The 26080-nt window shown below is 32.7% G+C and overlaps 3 protein-coding genes across 3 annotated transcripts in view; all 3 read left to right on the top strand.

The window, feature by feature from the left end:
* LOC107444936 (5-hydroxytryptamine receptor 1D-like) overlaps positions 1-26080 on the top strand; it is a 280715-nt gene that overhangs the window by 159189 nt on the left and 95446 nt on the right. The window lies entirely within an intron of this gene.
* LOC147814096 (uncharacterized) lies at positions 19882-21723 on the top strand. The gene has a single exon (XM_087160200.1). The coding sequence runs from the start codon at positions 19882-19884 to the stop codon at positions 21721-21723; it is 1842 nt and encodes a 613-aa protein (XP_087016326.1).
* Positions 21772-25125, top strand: LOC107442848 (uncharacterized). Its single transcript, XM_016056507.3, has one exon. The coding sequence runs from the start codon at positions 21772-21774 to the stop codon at positions 25123-25125; it is 3354 nt and encodes a 1117-aa protein (XP_015911993.3).

Here is a 26080-nt window from a genome sequence, read left to right as displayed (position 1 = left end):
CTTGCCATGCGTCAGGAGCAATAGCGATGATTATGGTAACGCTTTCTGACTATTTTAAGCTGGGGTGTTGGTTCTATATTTAAAACAGGTTTTGGTTCAGATCGGCAAAAGAAGCTTCCCTCTTTGAAATGCATTATCTTTTGTTTCCATAGAAGCAAACAATCTTAGACTTTTTGACGACGGGAGTTCTTTTTACAGACAAACTATAGATACAAAATGATCCAAGTCGATACTTGCTCCGCATGGATATTTATATGGAGTTAGTTCAAAATGGCATGATTCCAAAATGAATATGAGATTTATATTGTGCCACCATCTAGTGACTTTTAAATAAGATTTAAAAATATTTTTTTATTTTTTAATAATTATTTTTTAGTTAACTTTATACTTTAGAAATTAATTTATGCAAAATTTACTCGCTATTTGTATGACGTATATTTGTATAACTATTTGTATGACGTTTGTATGACACTTAAAATACTAGGCACTTTCAAATTGCTTGGTACAAAATATCAGATACATTGATATATACTTACTTATCTCTACTCTGACTTATCTCTACTCTGACTTATCTCTAGCCCTACTCTGACTTATCTCTGCTTTGTTGTTATTGTTTGTCCTCTTAATCTGACATATGTCAGATCTCCAGGGTGCTGCTGACCACAAGAAAATCCGCATCCAAAAGGGGACCTTAGAAAGATCAACCCACCAAGATATGTTCTGCAAAGCTGGTTGAACACAGCATGTTTTGCAAGTAGGGAAGAACTTTCTGCCTCCTTTAAAAGTAAGGCTCTTAAGATGGCCACTTGCAAATCTGGCCAAAGCAATCTGGGTTGTTCAAGCGCATTTCATGTCAAGCAGTGTATCAGGGAATGTCCTATGATACCAGTGGTGCGTGGGTGGTATAACTCTACTCTTCACTAGGTTATACCAACTATTGGTCTCTAAGTTCAAAATTTGTTTATATATTCCCAACATAGATATAAGAAAGCTGCGGTCCTTAGCAGAATATTGGTTCGAGAGCCCCTATATATTAACTGGCTATAAAAAATTCTATTACTTCTTAGATTGAAATTGCACAAATCTATTCGCAACATGCTCCACGATGCACTCATCAAAATCTCATCAATTCAAATATTAAATCTGTAACAATTGAAAAATTGATTGATGTATAGCTTTAAAACATATGATGTATATAGTACACTGGTGTGCAAAACTTAAGCAAAAGTGCGTTTTTTGTCATAACTCTGCAAGAAATCATCCGATTAACATGAAATTTGAATATGATGTACATTATTTTGTACTTAAACGATGGCAAAAGAATAATGGCGCAGAAATGAACATAAAACTTAAAGTAGGGTAAGGAACAAAAAAAGGCTTTATTTGACATATAGTGGCGTTACACATGATTGCCTGAAGAAGCGTAAGTACAACAGGCAGATGTTCCCTAGCAAGGGATATGACCTCCTCTTACTGTAATTGTTGCTTGGCATCTTCTCTCAATGCTAAGCACCAGATTATCCAGGAGTTCTTGGGGTAAACGTCTCCATTCCTCCTTTAACGCATCTTTCAGCTGATGGGTGTTACCAGTAGGATACTGTCGTGTCGTAAGACGTCTACCTATAATGCGTCCCACACATGCTCTATGGGATTTAGATCTGGAGAGTAAGCTGGCCAATCCATTCATGTGATATTTTCACTTTCCAGTAGCTCTTGAACATTAGCAGTACGGTGTGGCCGGGCATTGTCATCCATAAAAATGAATTCTGGTCCAATGGCCCCTCGGAACAGACGCACATGGGGTAGGATTACCTGATTGCAGTAGCGGTCTCCAGTTACAGAACCTCGGTCGAAGATCTGAAGCTCAGTCGGCCCGTTCAACATAATGCCACCCCAGACGACAACTCCAGGACCACCGTAACGATCTCTTTCAGCGATGTTATTGGGATGAAATCGAGCTCCAACCTCTCTCCAGGTCAACTGACATTGAGAATCGCTTGTAGCACTAAAACGACTCTCATCTGTGGAGAGGACGCGACTCCATTGATGAGGTGTCCAGGTTTCGTGTTCTCTGCACCACTCCAAACGGTGCCGCCGATGGCTAACTTTTAAAGGTATGCAGCGTTCAGGGCGTCTAGCAAATAAGCCACCTTTGTGGAAGCGTCTGGCCACTGTAAATCTTGATACTTGTCGTCCTGTGGCTGTGCACAGTTGCTGAGATACGGCGCTCGCTGACTGAAAACGGCTTCTTTTCGCCTGGAGGACAATGTAACGGTCATCTCTTGGTGTTGTTTTCCTTGGACGGCCACCACCAACCTTCCGAACAGCGGCACCAGTAGTTTTAAAGGCATTCCAAGCACGAGAAACAACACTTTTGTTGATCCCGAACTCTTCGACGACACTGGTCACACTACGCCCCTCTTAAAGCTTTCCAATTATTCTTCCTCAAGTAAAGTTGTCTAAATGATTTCTTGAAGACATGTTTCACAAAACAAATCACTTGCACTTGCAGCGAATGTCTTTAACTACGGTGCTCTTCATCCTTTTATCACAGCTTTGACCGGCGCGCGCCGACCCGCAAGGTTTACGTGCACTTACATCACCTACGACGTTTTATTTCTAAACTTTTCATGCAAATAATCTTTCTACTGAATTACGTGTATATTATACGGCAATTTCATGGCTATCTTATACTTTGTTGGGGAGCTGTGGCCGAAAAACCACTTGTTGCTTAAGTTTTGCACACCAGTGTATGAGCAGCAATTTGTTCATCAGTGTGAATGAAGCCTTGAATTTTCGATAAAATAGAAAATTATGTTATGTACATGGTGTAGCATTGCGCAATAGAAACGCCACCTTTCAGTGATAGCAGCGCCACCTTTTAGAGACAGTAGCGCCACTCATCTGCCCCAGAGATTTCACAGAAGATGTAACATATAACTTCACAGCTAATCAGGCTTAGTAACCTATTTTTGTAACTATCTTGATATAATGCCACATAAAACAGCGTTAACATTAATTGTTTAATTCTTCAACAGCTCCTTGACATACATTGAATCCTTTTTCCTTTTTTTTAGAATAAAAGTTGACACAAATATGTCATTACATTGATAAATATTTAGATAAAAATTAGACAATTGTAATAGCTTAACAAATCAGCAAATCACGACCCTTAAATGTAGGGCAAAATTAAAATTTCAAATACCTTAAATGAGTATCTTTTAAACAAATTTGGAGGCCCTTAAAATTTGGTAGCTGTGGGCAAAGACCTTTTCTATTAGGCCTTGCTATTATGAAGCCTAGGTCAGATATTTCGTAAATAAATCTAATATATGCGTACAATTTAATTAGTACTTATTCAAAAATATCTGAATGCTTCCATATTAAATCGACAAACGCCATTCTTGTGCGGAAAGTTTTATTTATAAAGAAAAATGAAACTGAAATGTCCTTATTTTAAGGAATAGTTATTGAATTGCAACTCCCTAATGAATAAGTTAAAATACTGGATTACAATTTAGTTAATTACTTTGTAGAAATCAACTTACAATGCTTAAATTCTTATTGTTGAATATCTCGAAATCTTTGTTACTATCGTAATGTAATTAATTTGCAAATGGAAATTGCATATGACTGGAACTTTCAACCCACGCAAAACCACTTGTGACATTTAAATTGAAAACGCAAAACCATCAAAACTTCTCTTTAACGCCAGATTTTTTTTTTAACTCGGAGTTTAAATTTGGGGTAAATATCAGCAAGTGTGCATCAATGTTATATAAGTATGTTTGCGACTACAATAATTAAAACCTTAATTATTTGCAAAATCTTTTGAAACTTAGAGCATTCTAATTAATTCTGAAATTTTGAAAGATAAAGTAATTATAAAATGTTTTAATTATGGTTAATGAATAGTTTTATATTTGATGAAATTATTTAGTGAATAATTTTATCTTTGATAAAGGAAAATTTTTTCTAACCTCTAGGCTTCCACGGCTATGGCATATATTTACATATTTTACATGGTATATTTACATTTCTAGGATATGACATATATTTGCATAGTTTGTGCGATTTGCATAGTTATTTGTGTTATGGAAATAATTTCCGTTTCTTTTTCTTCGATTTTTATGATTACTAGAAGTTGAATAATTAGAATGATTTGCGCTTTAAACATTTACTTTCGGCGAGAAAATAAAATTGAAAAATATGATCTTGTTTTATATCTCACAAACAAAGTATAATTAAGATAGAGAAACAGTTGCATTGGGTAATCTTTCGACAATATTGCCACAGTCATTATTTAGACCTGACACAAATATCAATATCTGTGACGACCTTTTTTTTTCACAAGTATTCTTCCGCAGATTTTATTCGATGAAATAAGTTTCGTGCGTGCCTTTTCCATTCTCTATCGAATTTTGCTTTCGCATTCGATTTCATCTTTAGTTCCTTATCTTGAATACTTTTAGGCAATTGCTTTATTACGTCTGAGCGCCGAAACTTTGATAAATTTAAAATTGGGGAAGTTGCAAAGAAAACCTCCATAGATTTATCGGAAATCTGAGTTCATTCGTTATTGGAAAAAATTTTTAAAGTATTTTAACCACAAGTTAATGCTTTGTTGGAGGGCATTGTTCTAAATCCGGTCCATTGTATTCTGAGATTAAATTCTGACAAGACATATTTTTTACTTAAATATTTCCTTTCGTTCATTAAGATGAACAAAGAGTTTCAAGTTTTCTTATAATAACTATTGCACAATGTTGCAAGTTACATCGTTCTCATTCGTAAAATTGTTCTTTCGTAATCATGACATATTTCTAATTTAAATTACCCGTTTTTTAGTATTTGTTTTTATGAGGTTTTATATATTGGTTTTGTTTAGTATTTGGGCTGTTATAAACGACAGGAAAAAAACAACATTGCTTTGCTGAAGTCACGAGTCTAGTCACTAATTCTGCTGTTTATGATATAAACTCATTTTCAAAGAGGTCCGAATATGACCCCTTTCTGAGAACATAACGTTTACCAATTTCCATAGTTTTATTACTACTGATTAAATTCAGGGGAAGGAGGACTACAAAGAGTAAATATACCGTGAGGTCAGGGTTCAATAGTGGGAAGAAACTACAACGTAACTATCTTGGCGATTGTTCATTATGTATTTTCTCTGGTGAATTTATCGAAACCCCATGAATAAGTTAAAAATTATAATTATCATATATATATATATATATATATATATATATATATATATATATATATATATATATATATATATATATATATATATATATATATATATATATATATATATATATATATATATATATATATATATATATATATATATATATATATATATATATATATATATATATATATATATATACACTGGTTATCATAAATTAAGGAAAAATCACAAAAATAGCGATAACTCTTTCAAAAGTAAGCCAAACCGTGCAAAATTTGCATATGTTTTCCACTAAGAGTAGCTGAGTAAAATTGCAATATGCAAATTAGTGGCGCTGCACTCGGCTTACGTCATCTGCCTGGAGCATAAAAGTCCAAGTTTGAGAGAAAGCACACAAATTTTACTGTGATTGCGACATTGAAAATCTGAGATAGCCAATTCGTAATAATGACCTCTAGGCATCATTTGCCTGAAGAACTACGATGGAGAGCCATCGGGAGACTAGAGGCAGGGCAGAGTCAATCAGAAGTGGCCAGATGGCTAAATGTGAGTCCATCTGTGGTTCATAGACTTTGGAGGCAATTTCAAACCACAGATTCGGCATCTAGGAGGTTCAGTCAAGGACGGCCAACTGTTACGACCAGTGCCGATGACCGATATTTGACATTAAGTGCACGCAGGAATAGAACCGCTACTCCGACACATCTTAGATCCTCTCTTGCTGCAGCCACCGGAAGGTTGGTGTCAACGTCAACTGTGCGCAGAAGGCTCCACGAAGGTGGTCTGTATGCGAGACGACCAGCCATTTGCGTGCCGCTCACATCACGCCATAGGAGAGACCGTTTGCAGTGGGCCCGACAACATGTCCACTGGACGTCAGATCAATGGAGGCCTGTTCTCTTTACGGATGAGTCCAGGTTTAGTCTAGAAAGTGACAGTAGACGTTATTTGATATGGAGAGAACCTGGGACCCGTTATCATCCATCAAACATCCGTGAAAGAGATGCATACGGAAGAGGCAGTGTCTGTGTTTGGGGAGGCATATCCTTAGGAGGGCGCACATACCTCCATGTCTTTCCAAGGGGAACCGTGAATGCTCAGGTTTATCGAGACAACATCCTTGATGCTTATGTGCGCCCATATGCCGGGGCAATTGGTGATTGCTTCCTGTTACAGGACGATAATGCAAGACCACACAGAGCTCGCATTGTTGATGATTATCTTCAACAGGAAACAATTACTCGCATGGAGTGGCCAGCTCGATCCCCGGACTTGAATCCTATCGAGCACGTTTGGGATGCTCTAGGGAGGCGTGTATCTGCCATCAATCCGCCCCCTCAGACCCTTGCCACGCTTGCAACTGCTTTACAAGAGCAATGGCTCTCACTTCCTATTGAACTGATAGACCGCATAATTGAAAGCATCACACATCGCTGTTTGTGCTGTATTGCTTCTAGAGGCAATCATATTCCATATTAAAGGTACTTTTTCTATTGCAAACCGATACTTCCAATTTGTTTATTTTATACATGTGCTAATTTCTATACTTCTATTAATGTCTGATAATTTCTTTTTATGTTGTTTAATACCTTACTATGTGTTGTATATTGTGGGTAAGTTTCATAAAATTCCATGTGTAATTTCTTGAGTTATCGCGATTTTTGTGAATTTTCCTTAATTTATGATAACCAGTGTATATATATATATATATATATATATATATATATATATATATATATATATATATATATATATATACACTGAGTGGCCAAATTATTATGACCACCCTTTCAGTACGCTGTTGGGCCACCTTTGGCGCGTATTACTGCCTTAATTCGTCTGGGCATGAATTCTATGAGATGTTGCTAGGTGGTAGAAGGTATGCCATATCATGCTCGCTGAACTGCACCTGCCAATTCCTGCAAATTTGATGGTACTGGATTCATCTGTCTGAGCGCCCATTCAATTTCATCCCACAAATTCTCTATTGGACTGATATCTGGGGATTGTGCTGGCCAACGAAGTAAGTTAAATTCTCCGTCATGCTGTTCGAACCATCTGAGGACAATGCCAGCTTTATGATAAGGAGCGTTGTCCTGCTGGAAGTATCCATCCCCGCCAGAGTACACCATTGACATAAACGGATGTGCTTGATCTGCGATGATACTTAAATACCCTTTGGCATTAACTCTTTAAAGACAAAGAGGTCTGAAGAAGTCCGGACTACTTAACAACCGTCTCAGACCTCTTTAGACCTCAAAAGGGTGAATGGGTAGTAGTGATTGGGAGGGGATGAGCTGGTGACAGTGATGTATAGGAACTCATCAAAAGTCAAAAGGAAAGCGGGGTTATAACTTCAAGCTTATTTAGAAACATTTCCCCCTGTGGTTTTAGAGAAACACAAAATCCTCTTAATTTGTAACAGATTTGTTTGTTATTTGAACTAGACCATTTTATTTATTTATTAAAAATGCGGGAATGGTGGGCTTTTGGGAATTTATTTTTGAAATACCAGCGTCCATTAAAACAAATATCTTTTTAATAAAATTGCAATGTGTTTTCTGTTGACTACCAAACGCGAATTTTTTATATAATTAAAAACACACATTCATAAATACGGAAATGTCTGAAAAAAATTTGGATAAAGTCAACATTGTATAATGCTTTTTGTTAATCACTGATATTTTAATGATAATGTTATCATCAGTTCATATAGATTTTGATCCTTGAATGAAGAAAAAAGGTATTATTTTTATCATTTAATAAACTTTTTATAGGTTTTTCTTATCAAATATTTTATTTCTTTCCATTTTTTTCTCCATTATCCTGTTTGGCATTTTTCAGTAATCAATTTTATTACAGAGCGCTTTTTATTAGTGATCGTTAGAGGATAGATAAAATAATTTAAAATATATTATATTAATAATATATCTTTTAAACTTGAACTAGGAAAGATCTTTTAGACTTTGTTTTATTTTAGCCCAAAAAAAATTAAATCTTAAAATTCATATAAAAATTTCTATTTTATGCTCATTTAAAGAAAACTTAATTCAATTCCATCTAAATTTATGATTATCGTTTTATATTTCATGCAGTAAAATGCCTCTTTATATAATTTTGAATGCTATAAAAATATTTAAAAAAAATAATGCAGTTTTTTTTTCAATTTCGTTTCATTGTTTTATATTTGATTCGTTATAGGAATTTCGTTCTTTTTGGTAATAGTTTCCAACTACTTTCGAGTCTTAAATCTGGACACAGTATATCTCATTAACAAACTTGAAGCTCAGTGGTTTTTGCTTTCAAAATTAAATAAATCAAAAACAAACAATACTGTAGATCTTCCTGAATGAAATGGTTTTTCAAATTTCACCTGTCATGTTTGTAAATAATTAATTGTTATGAAAATAGCTTATTAAATTCGAATACATTTTCTTTGAGAAACAAAACAAGTTATATATTCTAATTGTAAACCAGAGCCTGTAAATCATTATTTACTTTTTTACTACTATTACAATTTCCAAATCAGCTTAAAAATAAGTTTATTGCTTTTTTTTTTTTACATTGATGATAAGAATTTAATTTAATTGAATAATCTTATAGTAAATTATGTAATAAATGAATAAATTATGTATATAATAAATTTTGCGTCCTGGATCAGATAGCAGCAAAAAGCATCCAGGTAAAAAAATTATCTTCAAATCACGATACATAATAGTAAGTATCTATTATCTGGAGTTTTTTGAATGGTGCAATTTTAATTGTTAGTCACTCTTTTGATTACTTAAGTCAAATTGTTAGATACTTTAGTTGACTTAAAAATTGAACAAAATTGTTTCAATATATATCTAATATATATTTATGGAAAAATTTCAAAATTAACTGATTTATTAGAGAAAAGAATTAGGTGATAATGAGCCTTTTAAATCATTAGTTGTTAAAAACGAGTTTGAATGCAACAAATAGAAGATTTCGAAAAGAAAAACCATCAGTCAGGAGAAGTGCAGAAAGCGATTTTCCTTGGTCACTGAACGGCGAAAGGATGGCATATTTGTGTTCTTTTGTGACTAAGCCGAAAAGTGAAGTAAATAGATAGGCATTGACAATAGCAACTTATCTTGTTTAAAAAATACTAGGAATCTATTTCCAAGCAAAATACGCCGCTATTATTTGCAACCATCCGGTAGTACTCTCATGTGATTAGTAGGTAAAGTGTCTAGTTGAGTGCAGGTAGTTAAATAGAATTGACAATACACTCATTTGCAATGATAAATTTCACCCAGTCAATGGTCCATTCAAATAAATAAATAATTTAATTTAATAGCAATTTTAAAAGATAATCTCTAATCTCAGGATATAAAAAAAAACCACCAGCTAAAAAGTACCATACCTTATTTAATCGTTAATTTTTTTGTCTGATTTGTTATTATTCTAAAAACAGTATTATTGCTGAATTATCCGATATTTATTTGTTTATGAAAATAATTTTTTTGTCACCATAAATGAATTTAACAATTTAAAAAGCGGTATAAGTAAACTATTTTCATGTTTCAAGATATTTCAGATATTTTATGTTGAGCAAAATATGGCTTTAAAGGTGTAGGTAGCATAGTTATGGATAAAACCAGACATCAATCAAAATAATTCAGATTGATTCATATATTTCATTTTTATATGCATTTCAAAAAACATTATTTGGATATACTATTAAATAATATCAAAGATACCACCTACAAGAAATTTAGGTTTCCTTATTATTTTTTTTTTAAAAAAAAAAGAAGAAAGAAATATATATATATATATATATATATATATATATATATATATATATATATATATATATATATATATATATATATATATATATATATATATATATATATATATATATATATATATATATATATATATATATATATATATATATATATATATATATATATATATATATATATATCTGAATGCATCCTTTTTCCTTTTTCCATTTCCTTTTTTCAGTTGATTTCTAAATCTTTACTAACAAGCGGTAAAAAATCCAATTACTGCAAAAAACTTGGTTTTTCGTTATGATATTCCTTACTCAAAATTGTAGTCATAATATCATTAGTTCTAAAAATGTGATGTAAAGCCGTTGCGGCTCAGGCTATAGAACATCCGCCTTTCGCTGAGGGGAACCAGGTTCGAATTCCAGTGATGGATAATCATACTTTCATATTATGGGTAGTCATCGGCTTTTTACAGTAATTAATAAACAGTAATTTCCAGTTTCAGCGTCTCTTGCTACAGTTACACCTAAATATCTCCGCATTTGGAAACTTATTTCTGTTATTCTTCCACGTATTCAAATCAGGAAAATAGTTCAAATAAATATTTTACAAAAACATTTCTATTAACGAACTTCAATATAATCGAAGCTTTATTTGATTCTTAAAACTGAAAAGAACGCGAGTTCAGTTAATATTAACTCATAAAAAAAAAATTTTAAAAAAATTTAAAATGTTTTTGTTACTTTTAGAAAGCTGATCTTTCAACACATTTTAAAAATAAAACTTGTTTTTTTTGTATGACATATCAATTCAAAATAATCAGTTTTAAGAAAAAATAAACAGAAACTTAAAAAAAAATGAAGAAAAATAAATAAATAATAATTAAAAAGGAGATTTGGGAAAAAGATATAAAAATCTCTTTATTCCCACTTTAAAATAGTTAACAAGAAAATTGTTCAATGGGGGGAAAAATAAGCGATCTTCACAAGCCGATTGTTAGTTTGAATGCCAGGAAGTTCCACTGTCAAGATGAGCACGCCTTTGATTTATCAGTGACGTGGGGGATACTCTTGCCAGCTGTGAAGCAAATGACCAAAGATAGCCCCCAACAAAATGGGTGAGTTCATTTGCGAATTAAAAACTAAGGATGTTTACAGTGGTAAATTTTCTTCTGCTTGGGTCTTTAAAGAGTTAAGGCGTTGTGGTACAGGAATTAAAGGACCCATACAATACCAAGAGAACACTCCCCATACCATAACGTTGCCACCATCAGCTTGAAGTGTCGTGGCAATGCAGTTGGGATCCATGCTTTCGTGCTGTTTTCTCCATATGCATTTGAAATCGTGTATGTTCGATCGAATTTGTTCTCTCCATCCCGCCATCAGCGCGATGCATTTGAAATCGTGATTCATCGAACCACATGACCCTCTTTCAGTCATCTACTGTCCAATGTTTGTGCTCCTTTGCAAATTGGAGACGTCTGCGCTTATTTAAAGCATACAGTAGAGGCTTACGAACAGGTCTTCTGCTTCCATACCCTATAGGGTGCAATGTGCATCGAGCAGTCCGTTCAGAGACGTTCACAGTTGCTCCTTGATTAAGATCACTTGCAATTTGTCGCACTGTTGCTCTCCTGTTGCGCTGCACAACCCTGGCCAGCCTTCTCTCTGATCGAGCATTCTGTGCCCTGTGACGACCACAAGTCTGACGTTGAGACCCAGTTTTTTGCTTGATTGTCCATTCTTTGGACACATTAACAACTGCTGCTTTAAAACACTTCACAAGTGCAGCCGTTTTGCCGATACTCGTTCCGACGCTTCTCGCACCCACAATCATTCCACTTTGAGATTCAGTTAAATCACTTTTCTTTCCCATATCTGAGCAAGCAACACAGTATAACTGATGACTCACTTGCCCAGCATTCCCGTGTTATATTATCTTGCCCTCTGGCGGCAGCGCTGTGACGCAATAACTCATTTGCATAAAACTCTGAGGTGGTCATAATAATTTGGCCACTCAGTGTATATATATATATATATATATATATATATATATATATATATATATGTAATACAAAAATAATAAATACTTTTGTATTAATAAAAGAATTAAAACTCTTTCTTTGTTAAATGTCTTTGTGAAAGAGTAAGAGTAGAGATATTCTATTTTGGGAATTCAAGGCTGAAAACATACCATTGAATAATAATTAGATTTATATTTGAAAGGAGGAGTTATTTTTAGAATCTTGTCCCTCATTCACTTCCATATTAGGAAGCATTAAATGATTTTCCATAGTGGGTAGAGTTACAATGGCATGTACGATTGTAACCTAATTACACCAAATCTCTGTACTATTTAATGTGAGAGTGATTGTTTTCGCATGTCTCTTGCTGAATAACGTGTTCGACAAAACATCTGTCGGAACCATCCGGAGTTACGTCCACTCCCCCTCCCTTGGGGAGGGCGGATGTGAACTGTTTTAACCACCAGCTAACTTTAAATAAAGCTTTTTATTACGTATCATGGCTTTCAACTGCATTTCTTAATATGAATACACCAATGATAACAGAGATGTAGCCCTGTTATTACAAACCGACAGGATTATTTATATATATATATATATATATATATATATATATATATATATATATATATATATATATATATATAATGCTAAATCCATTTAACTTTAAAACTAATAGAGTTGGACTTGAATTTGGTTTTATTCTTTATAGGAAAGTGACTTAAGCTCGTAGAGAAAACTTCGACATTGGGTCGAAGCCTCAATTTTTAAAACAATTTTCAGCCTCCCCTTAATTATTTTTTAATTCAGATTCCTCTATCGGCAGAGATTAAAGCCAGGATGTCAATTCTTGTTTGCAAACAGTTTCTCCCCAAAAATGTCTTTAGTTTCAGAAATATGTGAAAATCACTCGGTGTCAAAGTTAGGGTTCTTAAATTATGATGTCAACTTACGCTTTTAACTCATCCGTAACGGATGAGAATCCATCACATGTAACGGATGGGTTGAAGTTCAATCGCAATATACGGAAGAGAAATTATATTTTTTTAATTAATTTTAATTTATATATTTCCATTCACATGTTTTAATAATTACAGTCAAAAGAATATTTTATTCTCGAAATGTCACAAAGTTTTATTTTATGTAAGATTTTGACAATTTGCACAGCGTCTTTAAATTTTAATACTTTTTTACTTTTTCTTTTCTTTTTTTACTTTTCAATTTAATACTTTTTCACATTTTGCATTGCGTTTTTATGCTTTAATATTTTTTGGACATTTTGCATTGTGTCTTTAAATGTCATGGACATTTCAACGTTGGAAAAGAAATTCAAGCAAAAATTATTTAGATAAATTTTTAGTTGTAATTAAGACGTTAATGGGTTTCAAATTCAGGAGATGTAAACTTTCTTGTTCATTGTACTTGTTAATTGTTTATTTTACTTGTTCAGTGTTTATTGTACTTGTTCATTGTTTATTGTTTATTGCACTTGTTTATTGTACTTGTTTATTGCACTTTTTATTGCTGTACTTGATAGAAATTTGAAAAAAATGACTTTAAACACACTTTAAGTAGCCACTTTTACATAAAATTTCGCTTCAATTCACTTTTTTTAGATTATATACTTTAAAAGCAAGCTTTTAATAAACAAACCTTTCTTTTAAAGGTCCCAGAAGCATTATTCTATTTTATCGAAACTTTTAAGGTTTTTTTTCAATTCAATTTTCCTAATGAACATTTTAACTGCTTTCAGTTTGCACTAGACTAATTGAACTAATTTTCACCAAACACATTTATCACAATCAATGATGTAAAAGCAAAAGAAGCAATCTCTTAATCCCTTAGCGAAGTTTTATTTTGTTGTTTTAATTGATAACTCTTTTTCTTATTGAAGTAGTTTTTTTCTATTTTTTTAAAAACAATCATTTGAAATGTTTCCTGATCAAAAAAGTGCAAAACAATCAGCCACTAGATAAGTTTTAAACAACCTTAATTTAGCAATATATATTGAACCATTAGTTATGAAATTCGTTGCATTAAAGTATTCGAATTAAATACTCACTGTAATTGTTTTATTGAACTAAACTGAAATTGCTTCACTGTAATTTGCTTAAATTAAGGTGTAATTGCTTCACTGAAGAAAAATTAATTACAAGACAACGAAAGTTAGTCAACAATTAACAACTATAATTAATCTTTATAAGAAACTCAACTAATATCCCGCATAACGCTCCCTAGAAATTTTTTAAAAAAAATTAGAAAACTGAATTCCATTAGGAATCATTGTAAATCAACTAAATAATCCACTTGTGGGTTGTTACTTTTTTATTGCTGCCATGACGCTGTAACTAAACAGTCGCTTTCGTCACTGTTATTGTTATCTGCGTCGATGAATAAAGAGACTACACCTTTCTAATTTTAAACTGACGGGTCTGATGTTAAGTAAATAACGGAAGTCTCTTACTTAAGTCAATGAAAATTTGTGTCAAACTTTTCTGCTGTTGGATCAGCTACCGATTGCTTCAGAAATTATATTCTGTTCTTCTTAAAAAGGCGAAGGTTAAATCCAGACCTATTTTGTGGTTAGTAAAATCCAAATGTTGATAGATTAAATCCAAGACGTAATTTTAGTCTCATATGGTAATGGGGACGAACGTGTAAAATGGTTAAAAAGACGGTTATGTAAAATTGTTTGGGACACGAGCAAGAAAAGTGGTTTTGAACAGTTGATTTACAAGCTATTTTATATTATTATTAGCAATAAAATGTAATTTTTTATATTGTGTATAAATTGCATAATCCTTAGTTAGTCGCGGCCAATGTAACCCTAGCTCGTCATTTTGTAGTTTCTTAACTTCATCAAATACTTTTGTCTACTTATGTTTTTGTTTGTCAAAAAGATTTCCGGTGAAACTAAGTATTAATAATATGCATTATTATTATACTATAACCTGCGTTAAAAAACCAATTCAATGATGACTTTACGACTATCATTTTACAACTCTGGAGCCAAACTAGAAGACAAGAGAACTCCTGGATCAAGCATTGGGACAAACTAGCCTTCCTAGACTACTTTTTGATGGAACTAACCCGCATTTGCGTTACACTGAGAAGAAAACAATGAAAACCACCCAGAGTTCACCCAAAGGCAAAAAGATAATGTCTACAATTTTGAATAATTTACATTAGCACTGTAGTCGGTACGGGCTGAGAGCAAAATTCATATAAACTAGATACCACCGAGATTCGAACCAAGGACCCATCATTAGGAGAGGAACTAGGGACCCCCTGAGTCATTGTGGCTCAGTGAAACTGAGTAGACGTATTTTGTCTTATTTATCTCTATCTCATTTTGCTATCATCTTCATGTGTTGTTTTAAGAATGAACGTCTTTTTTGACGCTCGAAAAAAAATTTACTTCTTATCTAAGATGATAAGATGACGATTTTTTTTTTATTAATACGTAGTTTGTTATAAAGACTTTATTTACTATTTTAATTTTTCCTAAAGAAATTCTATTTCACGGTCTGTAGTTTTAAGATGCATTGAATGTTTACTAATTATGACAAAACTTGAAATTTGCGATATAAATACATTATTATTATTACAATCTTCGCAACAGGAAAAATTTTTAAATAACAAAATAAACTTTTTTGTGTAGAATATTATAAACATTTAAAATTCTAAAAAGAGGATTTCTTATTAAGACTAAAATAAAGTAACTCAGAAACAAATTGATCAATACAACATCTCTCCTATTTATAATAATTAGTCTGATGCATGAATGTACGATTTCCTTTCTAATTAGTAACTTCTTTGCGACCCTTAACTTCTTACCATCTGCTAATACCTTGATCTTGTACTTATTGTTGATCCTTTTGCGGAGTTTCGTATCTGTAAATAAAAGCTTTTGAGATTAGTTTGCTCTTTAGATGAAAGAGGAACGCATCATAATTGGCAGAAGTATTTTTAGGAACAAGTCTGCGCTATTGACAATCATTTGGCGTAATTCTCTCAATTTTTATGCTCCAAAACGGATTTTAAACGTCGTTTTAGAATAATTTTTGGAAATAAATTAACTGAGATAATAAGATAGTTAATTCTGAGCCTTATTTACATATAAATTAAATGTTAAAGGTTCAAGTATTGGCGTTGTTATGCAAATATTTAGATAAATGAGGTTGCGTTAAGATTTTAAATACGTTCTACTTTAACAATAACGTTTCTAACTGCCAATTAACACAACTCAAATAACTGTAATATTTTCTGAATTAGTAGTTTATTGCTATTTTTAGCACTTTCTTATGATTCACAACAAATATTTAGCTTCCTTTGGTAGTTAATTTACTACTTAGTGTACATTTAGTGTTTTATAATCATATTTTTAAAAAATTAGTGTATAATCGTTAACTTAATGATGAAGGGAAATAAGCTTTTATTAAATAAAGTTGTACTTTTAAAACTGAAATGAAATATTTATTCCAAAGGCGAGCAAAGTTTAAGAGCACAATAAAATAATTATGTATATCTTTAGTTATGCAATTTGTTATTTTAAGTACAAAACCCATGTTTCTTATATCTAAACAAAATAAAACAATATGACTCTTTTAAAATGAGATAATTTTGAGTTTACGGTTGAAATTATAATTATTAAAAATAAATAAATTGTAACAATAAAAAATGAAAATTTTATATTAACACAAAGTTAGGTTGTGCAATTGAATAAAGATTTCTGAAAATAAATACGTCTAGAATCTAGATGACATCTACAAAAATGTTTTTGATCTGTAATAAAATATGAAACATATGTGATAAAGTGATCCGAATTTATATTTTAAAATTGTGATTCGTGAAAAATAAATACTTATGACATTTATATATTTAAATAAAACATGAAGGTTTTATTAATAAGGCATTTTAGGCTTTACGGTTAAATTTATGATTCATAGAAACGTATCTAGATAAATGAAAACAATATAATATGAAACTTTTATAATGAAACTATTCTTAATTTACAGTTGAAATGCTAATTCATGAAAACAAATTTGAATGAATTAAAATAATAAAATATGAAACTTAAAAAACAGAAATGTGTCTGGATAAATTAAAACAGCAAAATATGAAGCTTTTATGATACGAAATTTTTTTATTTGCGGTTGAAATTCATGGAAACATATTTGAATGAATTAAAATAACGAAATATGGAGCTTTAAAAAAAACGCTATTTGAAATTTACGTTTGAAATGATGATTCATGAAAACAAATTTGAATGAACTAAAGTAATAAAATATGAAGCTTTTAAAGTAAAGTGATTTGAATTTTACGGTCAATATTGTGATTCGCGGAAATGTGTATAAATAAATTAAAACATGAAGCTTTTATTATTCAAAGTCTTAATAATAGGATGAATTTTAATTTACAGTTCAAATGATGATTCATTAAAACATATCTGAATTAATTATAATAATAAAATATGAAGTTTTAAGATTAAAAGATTTGAATTTTACGGTAAAACTTTTCATGGAAATGTATCTAGATGAATTAAAACAACAAATCATAAGGTTTTTCAAATACAACCTTTTGAATTTTACGGTAAAATTACAATTCGTGAATATGTCCTTCAATATGAATCAAATAATCAATATGAATCAAATAAACAGTATGAATCAAATCAATATGAATCAAACAAACAATATGAATCAAATAATCAATATGAAAAATGTGAATCAAATAAACAATATGAATCAAATAATCAATATGAATCAAATAATCAATATGAATCAAATAATCAATATGAATCAATATGAATCAAATATGAATCTCTTAACAGTACAATCATTTCAGTTTTGGAGTTAAAATTAATGGTTCGCGGAAATGTTTGTAGGTTAAATAAAACACCAAAATATGAAGCATTTAAAATGAGGCAATCTAAATTTAGGAATCTGATTCGTAGAAATAAATTAATCGAGAAATGTATCATGATAATGTGTCTGAGAGAAACGATCTTGCTAAAATATCAGTAATTTTCCTATCGAATATCTAGTAATTAACCTGTTTTAGGTCACATAATGACACTGAATCGGGTATCGATTACTCTCTGATTTATTCAAAGAGTTTTCAAAGACCAAAAATCTTTGCCGAAGTAAGCATCATCAGAAAGTAATTAGTGATCTTAAACATGAAGGTTAGTCGAGCATCTTAATGAGTTGAGAACAGAATGTATTTTGCATCAGCAGGCAAACCTCAGCATGAACACCCCTTTGCTTTCTTAAAACTTATCTCCCTGTTTTAAAATTTAATTTGATACGCGTAAGCTCGTAACTCTAATAGGCGCTAGAATGTCTCGGCTTATTTGAAAGGTTTGTGGGAAGATAACAGTTATCTGATTCAAGAGGTTGTAACTTTTAAATACAGTTTACTCGCTCTTTATGTTATTGATTTTCGTAATGATTTATATTCTGAATTTAATTTTTTAAGATATGTAACAATTATTGAAATTTTTTTTTTTTTTTGTGAAACTTAATTGATGAAATTAGTACAACTCAGTACATTATGTCTCAGAAAATGCCAACAATTTGAAAAAAAATCAATTTAATGAAATACAAATGCACGATTTGCTCAGTTCTGCTTAGAAAACTAGAATTTTTACTATCGTAAGTTTGAACTTTATTTGCAAAGTTTGTCAACAAATAGAGCTGCTGTTTAAAAAGCAATTTTTAAAGAAAAATTCTGTTGCTTGCCAAAATATTTAACTCACATATTTGCACGGATGCCTTATAATTTTGTTCTAACACTGCATCACGCTATTGCTGCAAATAGTGGTTATGAGAAAAACATTGTTTTATAGTTTTTCTCAATTAAAAGCGCCATTTTTAGACTAAAAAAATTAACTAATGCTTGAAAATTTTTAAAAATAAATACATAGATTCCTTATCAACAAACCTTAAATTTCTTTCCGTTATATATTAGTATATTTTCTGAATCTTTTTCTATTGTTGGGGCCTTTGTAACATTTATAATTAAGCTTCTCAAAATTTGAAGAATTGATCGTTAATTTTTTCCTTCTATCTTCTTTGAGAACAAAGTTCAGTACCTACAATTGTAACGAACTTCAGTAAAAGTTTGTAGAATTATCATTATATTAAACAGACATTATATTGACTCCTTTCCTTAATAAAAGACCCCTACGATGAGTTATTAATTTATTTTCACACAGAAATGTATCACGTGGCATTTTTTAATAATCATTTAAACTTAAATGAGTGACTTGAATAAATTACATTTAAAAAAAAGTTAGAAATTTTTACCAAAAATGAAGAGAAAGGTTTAACTTTGGGACATCAAAGTGTTTTAGTTTTTTACAATTCCTTATTTACTTCCAGATTCATTGTTTTTAATGCGTAGTAATTGGAATTGCAGAAATTTCTCGTCTATCTCCTCCATGAAATACTTTAAAACCTTCTTTAATTTGCATGATTTTGACCTAAAAATGGTTTTGTGAAAAACCATATGATAATTTATTTCCAAGCATACTAGATGTTAGAGATTGTAATATGTTTTTATAGTTGGTGTCACGTGACTCTGACAGCTACTACTACTTTCATTTAATTTTTATTGTTTCACTTTGGTTTTTATGTTGGCAACCTACTTGAAATGTTTTTGAGTTATTTATTTAGTGTTCGAATTAGTTAGGTTTTGTAAATATCACTAAATTTTGATTGCTTTAGAATTAATAAATGTTTGTTAAGTTTTAATTCGTATCTGTTTATTCATCTGTAGAACTTGTAGTTCATTTGAATAACACAAAAAGGCGTCCGCAGTATTTATTTTCAATTATTAGCGACATTTGTGGCGTCCGCGACAGGACGGTTGATACGCTATTTCTGATTTGAAAAATGTTTTTAGCATCAAAAGGATTTAAAAAGGAAGATCTTATTATTGTTGCCCAAGAAATTGGCGAAGTATTACCTCAAAAAGCTACTGTAGCGGATTTGAAAACGATCATTTTGAAAAGTAAAGAATATTTAGCTGATCCAGATTTTGTAACAAGTGTATTGGTAGCTACTGTCAATGATCGACGAAAAAAGGAGGAATATGAAGAGAAACAAAGAGAATATGAAGAAAAACAAAGAGAATATGAAGAGAGAGAAAGTATAAGAAAACATGAACTGGAGTTGGCGAGAATTCAAGCTACATCGCAAAGAACCGGTGAGTCTCCGCCAAATATTATTAGTGCCAGTGCCAGAAAGCAGTTTAATTTGCCAAAATTAGAACTTAGGCAATTTAGTGGAGATTTAAAAGATTGGCTACCATTTTGGGGACAATTTGAACAAATTAATAACGATACAGAAATTGCCCCTGAAAACAAATTTCAATACCTGATTCAAGCAACAACTGTTGGGTCTAGAGCTAGAGAAGTTGTAGAAAGCTTTCCGCCAACCGCTGCAAACTATACCAAAGCAGTTGAAAGCCTCAAAGCCAGATTTGGCAAGGATGACCTTTTGGTCGAAGTTTATGTTAGGGAATTGTTGAAGCTCATAGTTTCCGTTCAAAAGCATGAAAAAATATCCATGACGTCCCTTTATGACAAACTAGAGTCATATCTTAGAGCTTTAGAAACGTTAGGTGTTACGACCGAGAAATGCGCTTCAATACTATTCCCTATGGTAGAATCTTGTTTCCAAGAAGAGTTTCTAAAAGCCTGGAACCGAAGTTCTTCGCGCGTTGCTTCAGTTGACGCCAAAGAGCGATTAACAAACATCATGGCTTTTCTGAAGGCAGAAACGGAAGGTGAAGAAAGAATTAATTTGGCCATGTCAGGTTTTGGCTTGGGATCTGATGAAAAACGCCAACCCTTTAAAAAGAAAGCAAGAGATTTGCCAACAAAAAGATTTCCAACAGCGGCAAATCTATTGACTACAGATGTAAAAGATTTGAAGAAAGTGTGTGTGTTTTGTTCTGGGAAACATAAAAGTTCAGATTGCTTTTCCGCTCGAAATATGACTTTAGCTGAAAGAGAGAACATAGTAAGAGAAAATCAATGTTGTTTTGCCTGTTTAATGCAAGGACATCCAGTTCGTAAGTGCAAAGCTTTCATAAAATGTGTCATATGCGGTAAAAGACATGTGGTACTAATGTGTGATTCTTTAGCTGCAAAAAATCGGGAACCCGATAAATCTGGGCAGAAAAGTGAAAGTTCTGAAATAAACATGTCCAACATCACGTACGGTCCGAAAGTGTTCCTTCAAACTATGAAACTAAAACTGATATCTGATAGAAAAGAAATTGTGGTGAGAGCAGTTTTAGATTCTGGATCACAAAGAACATATATTTTAAAAAATTTGGCTGAAAAGATGGAATATGTTCCCTTGAGAAAAGAAACTCTCATACACTCTTTGTTTGGTGGTCATAAATCAGATGAATTTGAACACACGTGTTATAGAATTAGATTAAGGAATCCAGAGAATAACTTGACTTGTAACATGGAAGCTTTAGATCAAGCATCTATTTGTACTATACTATACTATATATGTACTATATTAGATACTATAACGCCTGTTAGCTTTGGACCCTGGTTAAAAGAGCTTGAAGAAATTAATATAAAGTTGTCAGACGTCGGAAATGAGTCACAACCAGTTCAAATTCTGCTTGGAGCTGACGTAATAGGAAAACTTATGACAGGAAAACGAAGAGTTTTGGCAAGTGGATTAGTAGCAATAGAGACACTATTGGGATGAACTTTAACAGGGAAAGCACCTGAATATGATTTACCGTCAAGCAACGCAATGTTGGTTACTTCACTTTTAGTAAAAGAAATGGATATTTCTGAGCTGTGGAGATTAGATTCTTTAGGAATAAAAGATCCTTCAGAACAAAAGTCTAGAGAGGAAATGCAAGAAGCCTCAATGGAACATTTCTTAAATACAGTGAAAGTTGAAGGAGACGGCCGTTTTATAGTTAGTCTGCCATGGATTGATGGGCATTTGCCTTTGCCAGATAATTATGATTTGGCGTTAAAGAGATTGCAAATGACAACACGCAAGTTGAAAACCGACAAATTGTATGATGCCTATGGCGAAGTGTTCAAGGACTGGGAGAAAGAGGAAATAATTGAAGAGGTTCCAAAAGAAGACATGGGAATACCTTGTCACTACTTACCTCATCGACCTGTGATAAAGGAGAGCAGCACAACTAAAATCAGGCCCGTGTTCAATGCTTCTTCTAAGAGAAAAGGAGTTCCTAGTTTAAATGATTGTGTAGAAAAAGGGTTAAATTTGATAGAAGTAATTCCCTTAATGATAAATAAATTTCGAAGATATAAATTTGGTGTAACAGCTGATATACGTAAGGCTTTTTTGCAAATAAGTCTTTATGAAAATGATAGAAATTTCTTACGATTCTTATGGTATGGAGAAGATGGACAGTTGAAACATTTTCGTCATCGAAGAGTTGTGTTTGGCGTTTCCTGTAGTCCGCTTTTGCTTGGGGCTACTATTCAATACCATTTGAATAATAAACTAGAGGAAGCAATGGGAGGGAATGAAAAATACCCTAAAGAGATTATACAGGAACTAATATGCAGTTTTTATGTAGATAATTGCCTCACAAGCGTGAAAACTGAATCAGAGTTGAAACAATTCATAGAAGTTGCTACTAATATTATGGCTGAAAGACAATTTGATTTACGAGGGTGGGAGTCTACTAACCCATCAGAATCTAATTCTAGTGAGACCAACATTCTGGGAATGAAGTGGAATAGACAAAGTGATACTCTTTCCATAAATATTCCTGATGTTAATGAAACAAAGATCGAAGTGATCACAAAGCGAAATATTTTATCAGCTTCATACAGAGTTTTTGATCCCATAGGGATAACCAGTCCAGTGATGATGCGTCCAAAACTCTTGCTACAAAATTTGTGGAAGTCTAAAATTGGTTGGGATGCTGAAGTTGATCTAATAACGAGCGAAGAATTTCTAAAATGGTTAAATGAGCTTGAATATCTGAAGAATGTAAAGGTGGCAAGATGGTTGCACTGCGATAAAGGAAATATTTCCCTTCATTTTTTTTGTGATGCGAGTAAATATGCCTATTCGGCAGTAGCCTTTCTGCGAGTTTGTTATGGGACTAATGTTTATGTACAGCTGGTACAAAGTAAAACAAGAATTGCCCCTTGTGGGAAGAAAGAGACAACAATTGCAAGATTAGAACTTCTTGGTGCCACTATATCTGCTCGTCTTTCCATTGAGGTCCGAAAGGAGTTTAAAACCGACGATGTATATTTTTGGACAGACTCCACCACAGTGTTAGCTTGGTTGAAAAGAGAAGAAACGTGGGGTGTATTCGTGCAGAACCGTGTTCAAGAAATTAGGAAACTGACACCAGTTCAAGCATGGAGACATATACCTGGATCCTTGAATCCCGCGGATCGGCCAAGTAGAGGTTGTTCAGCTAAACAATTGTGCCAGTCAAAATGGTGGGATGGTCCCAGTTGGTTGTATCTTCCATCCCGTGAATGGCCAACTAACGACTCAGAGGAAAATGTCAATGAAGAAGAAGTGATTAGAGAAAAAAGAAGAACGATCGTATCTTCAATTGTAAATATTGAAGTTACAGAAATATGGAGCGATCATTTTTCCTCTTACAGTAGAAACATCAGAGTGATGTCATGGATTCTTCGTTTCATACATAACACATCACATGAAAATAATTTAAAAGGTAACTTAAGCTATGAAGAATTCAAAGAAGCAGAAACTCACATTCTCAAATCCATGCAATTAAAAGCGTTTCAAGATGAGAAGTTTCTTAACAAAATGCAAGCATTTAGAGATGAAAAGGGATTACTGCGAATAAGAACTAAACTTGTAAATAGTGATGAAACAGAAGATTTTAAATTTCCCATTCTTTTACCTGGTAATAGTTTCGTTATGAAGTTAATACGAGAAGAGCATGAAAAGTCAATGCATGCTGGTTCTTCTATCGTACTTGTCAGACTTAGGGAGAAGTTTTGGATTCTTAAGGCTAAAAAGTTAGTAAAAGAAATCATTTCTAAATGTGTGACATGCAAGCGTTTCAAATCTAAACCAGTTGAAGTTCCCTTCGCTCCGCTGCCTAGAGAAAGAGTTACCTTGACAAAAGTCTTCGAGGTAAGTGGTGTAGATTATGCTGGTCCTCTCTACTTGAAGTCAAAAGGAAAAGCTTGGATCGTTTTATTTACGTGCGCCGTTTACCGAGCGGTCCATTTTGAACTGGTACAATCACTCACTACAGATGCTTATATCCAAGCCCTCAGACGATTCATTGCCAGACGAGGCCGGATTTCAATCCTTTATTCCGACAACGGCACAAACTTTGTGGGAGCCAGCAGAGCATTGAAAGCATTAGATTGGGACAAGATAGCCGCATACTCAACCGCTCAGAGAATCACTTGGAAATTTATTCCACCTACCGCAGCATGGTGGGGTGGGTGGTGGGAGCGAATGGTCAGAATGCTCAAAGAACTGCTACGTCGAGTTCTAGGGAAATCTACCATAGATTACGAAGAACTCTACACAATATTGTGTGACTGTGAGTCAGTAATAAATTCAAGGCCACTCACTGACATACAAGATAATCCAAATGAATTAGTACCGTTGACACCCGAAATGTTTATTCACGGTGGCGGTAACAACGAAACACCAGATCTAGATAATGTAGACCGATCTTGCCTCATAAAACGAATAAAGTATTTACAGAAGCTACGTGAAAATCTCAGACAAAGATTCAGAAATGAATACCTTGCTCTTTTAGTCCACAAAGGGGTAAGAAGAAATAACGTTTTAGACGTTGGTGATGTTGTGTTAATAGGACATGACAATGTCCGTCGTATCGATTGGCCACTTGGAGTTATTTTAGAAATTTTTCCTGGTAAAGATGGTATTCCTAGAGTTGCAAAACTGAGGACCAGTAAGGGGGAAAGGATCCGTCCATTTCAAAGGCTTTACCCATTAGAAGTGTCTACCAAAACTGATATTGAGGTCTTAAAAGCTGCTAGGAAGACTGACAATTTTGTAGAAAACAATGAAGCTTTAGAGGTGAATTATTTTCCTAAAACTAAGTCGGGAAGAATCATCAAAATTCCTTTTCGGTTGGACTTATGAACATTCCTTTTTTATTTTAGCTCTAGTTAGCTTAAAGTTCCAACATTCGTAAGATTTTGGTTGCAAAGTTCAATAAGCCTAACTTTGCAAGGTGGGAGTATGTTAGAGATTGTAATATGTTTTTATAGTTGGTGTCACGTGACTCTGACAGCTACTACTACTTTCATTTAATTTTTATTGTTTCACTTTGGTTTTTATGTTGGCAACCTACTTGAAATGTTTTTGAGTTATTTATTTAGTGTTCGAATTAGTTAGGTTTTGTAAATATCACTAAATTTTGATTGCTTTAGAATTAATAAATGTTTGTTAAGTTTTAATTCGTATCTGTTTATTCATCTGTAGAACTTGTAGTTCATTTGAATAACACAAAAAGGCGTCCGCAGTATTTATTTTCAATTATTAGCGACACTAGACACTTCATTCTCTAGCAATCTATACGAACTGGATGCAGTATGATAAAAATAATAAACTCCAGCAATGTCCCAATGCAAAAAGAAAAAAAAATTGAAATATTCAGAATAATGAATCCAGGGAAAAAAAGGGCTTGGTGGAAGCCTGTAGATTTTGTTCTCTTTCTACCTGTCCAGCTTTGTTCATATTGATAAGTACTGATAAGAAAAAGTTCCATTTTATATTCGCTGCCCTAAGCTTCTTCACATCCCGATGCCTCATCAGCTTTCTACAGCGCAAGTGAAACACGTTTGGAATAAATCTGTCCCTAGTATAGAAAACATTAATATTTTTTTCCCCAAACTATCAAGCCACTAAATCTGGAAGGTTTTCAAGAGAAGGAGTTGGTTTTTTTACGCTTTTGTGCTACCAGACAAGCCTTGTTACATCAATCAATTTTTACTCTTCTATTATCGTCTGCTAAAGAGAGATGTTTGCTCGATGTATTTGGATGGAATAAATTGCACGTGACGCGATTATAAAAATTTGTTACTTTAAAACGCTG

This window comes from Parasteatoda tepidariorum, chromosome 3, assembly GCF_982258835.1.
Source record: "Parasteatoda tepidariorum strain Cologne lab strain chromosome 3, Ptep-v5.0, whole genome shotgun sequence".
Lineage (NCBI taxonomy): Eukaryota > Metazoa > Arthropoda > Arachnida > Araneae > Theridiidae > Parasteatoda > Parasteatoda tepidariorum.
Note: the sequence above shows the minus strand (reverse complement) of the source record. Positions and strands in the feature narration are given on the sequence as shown.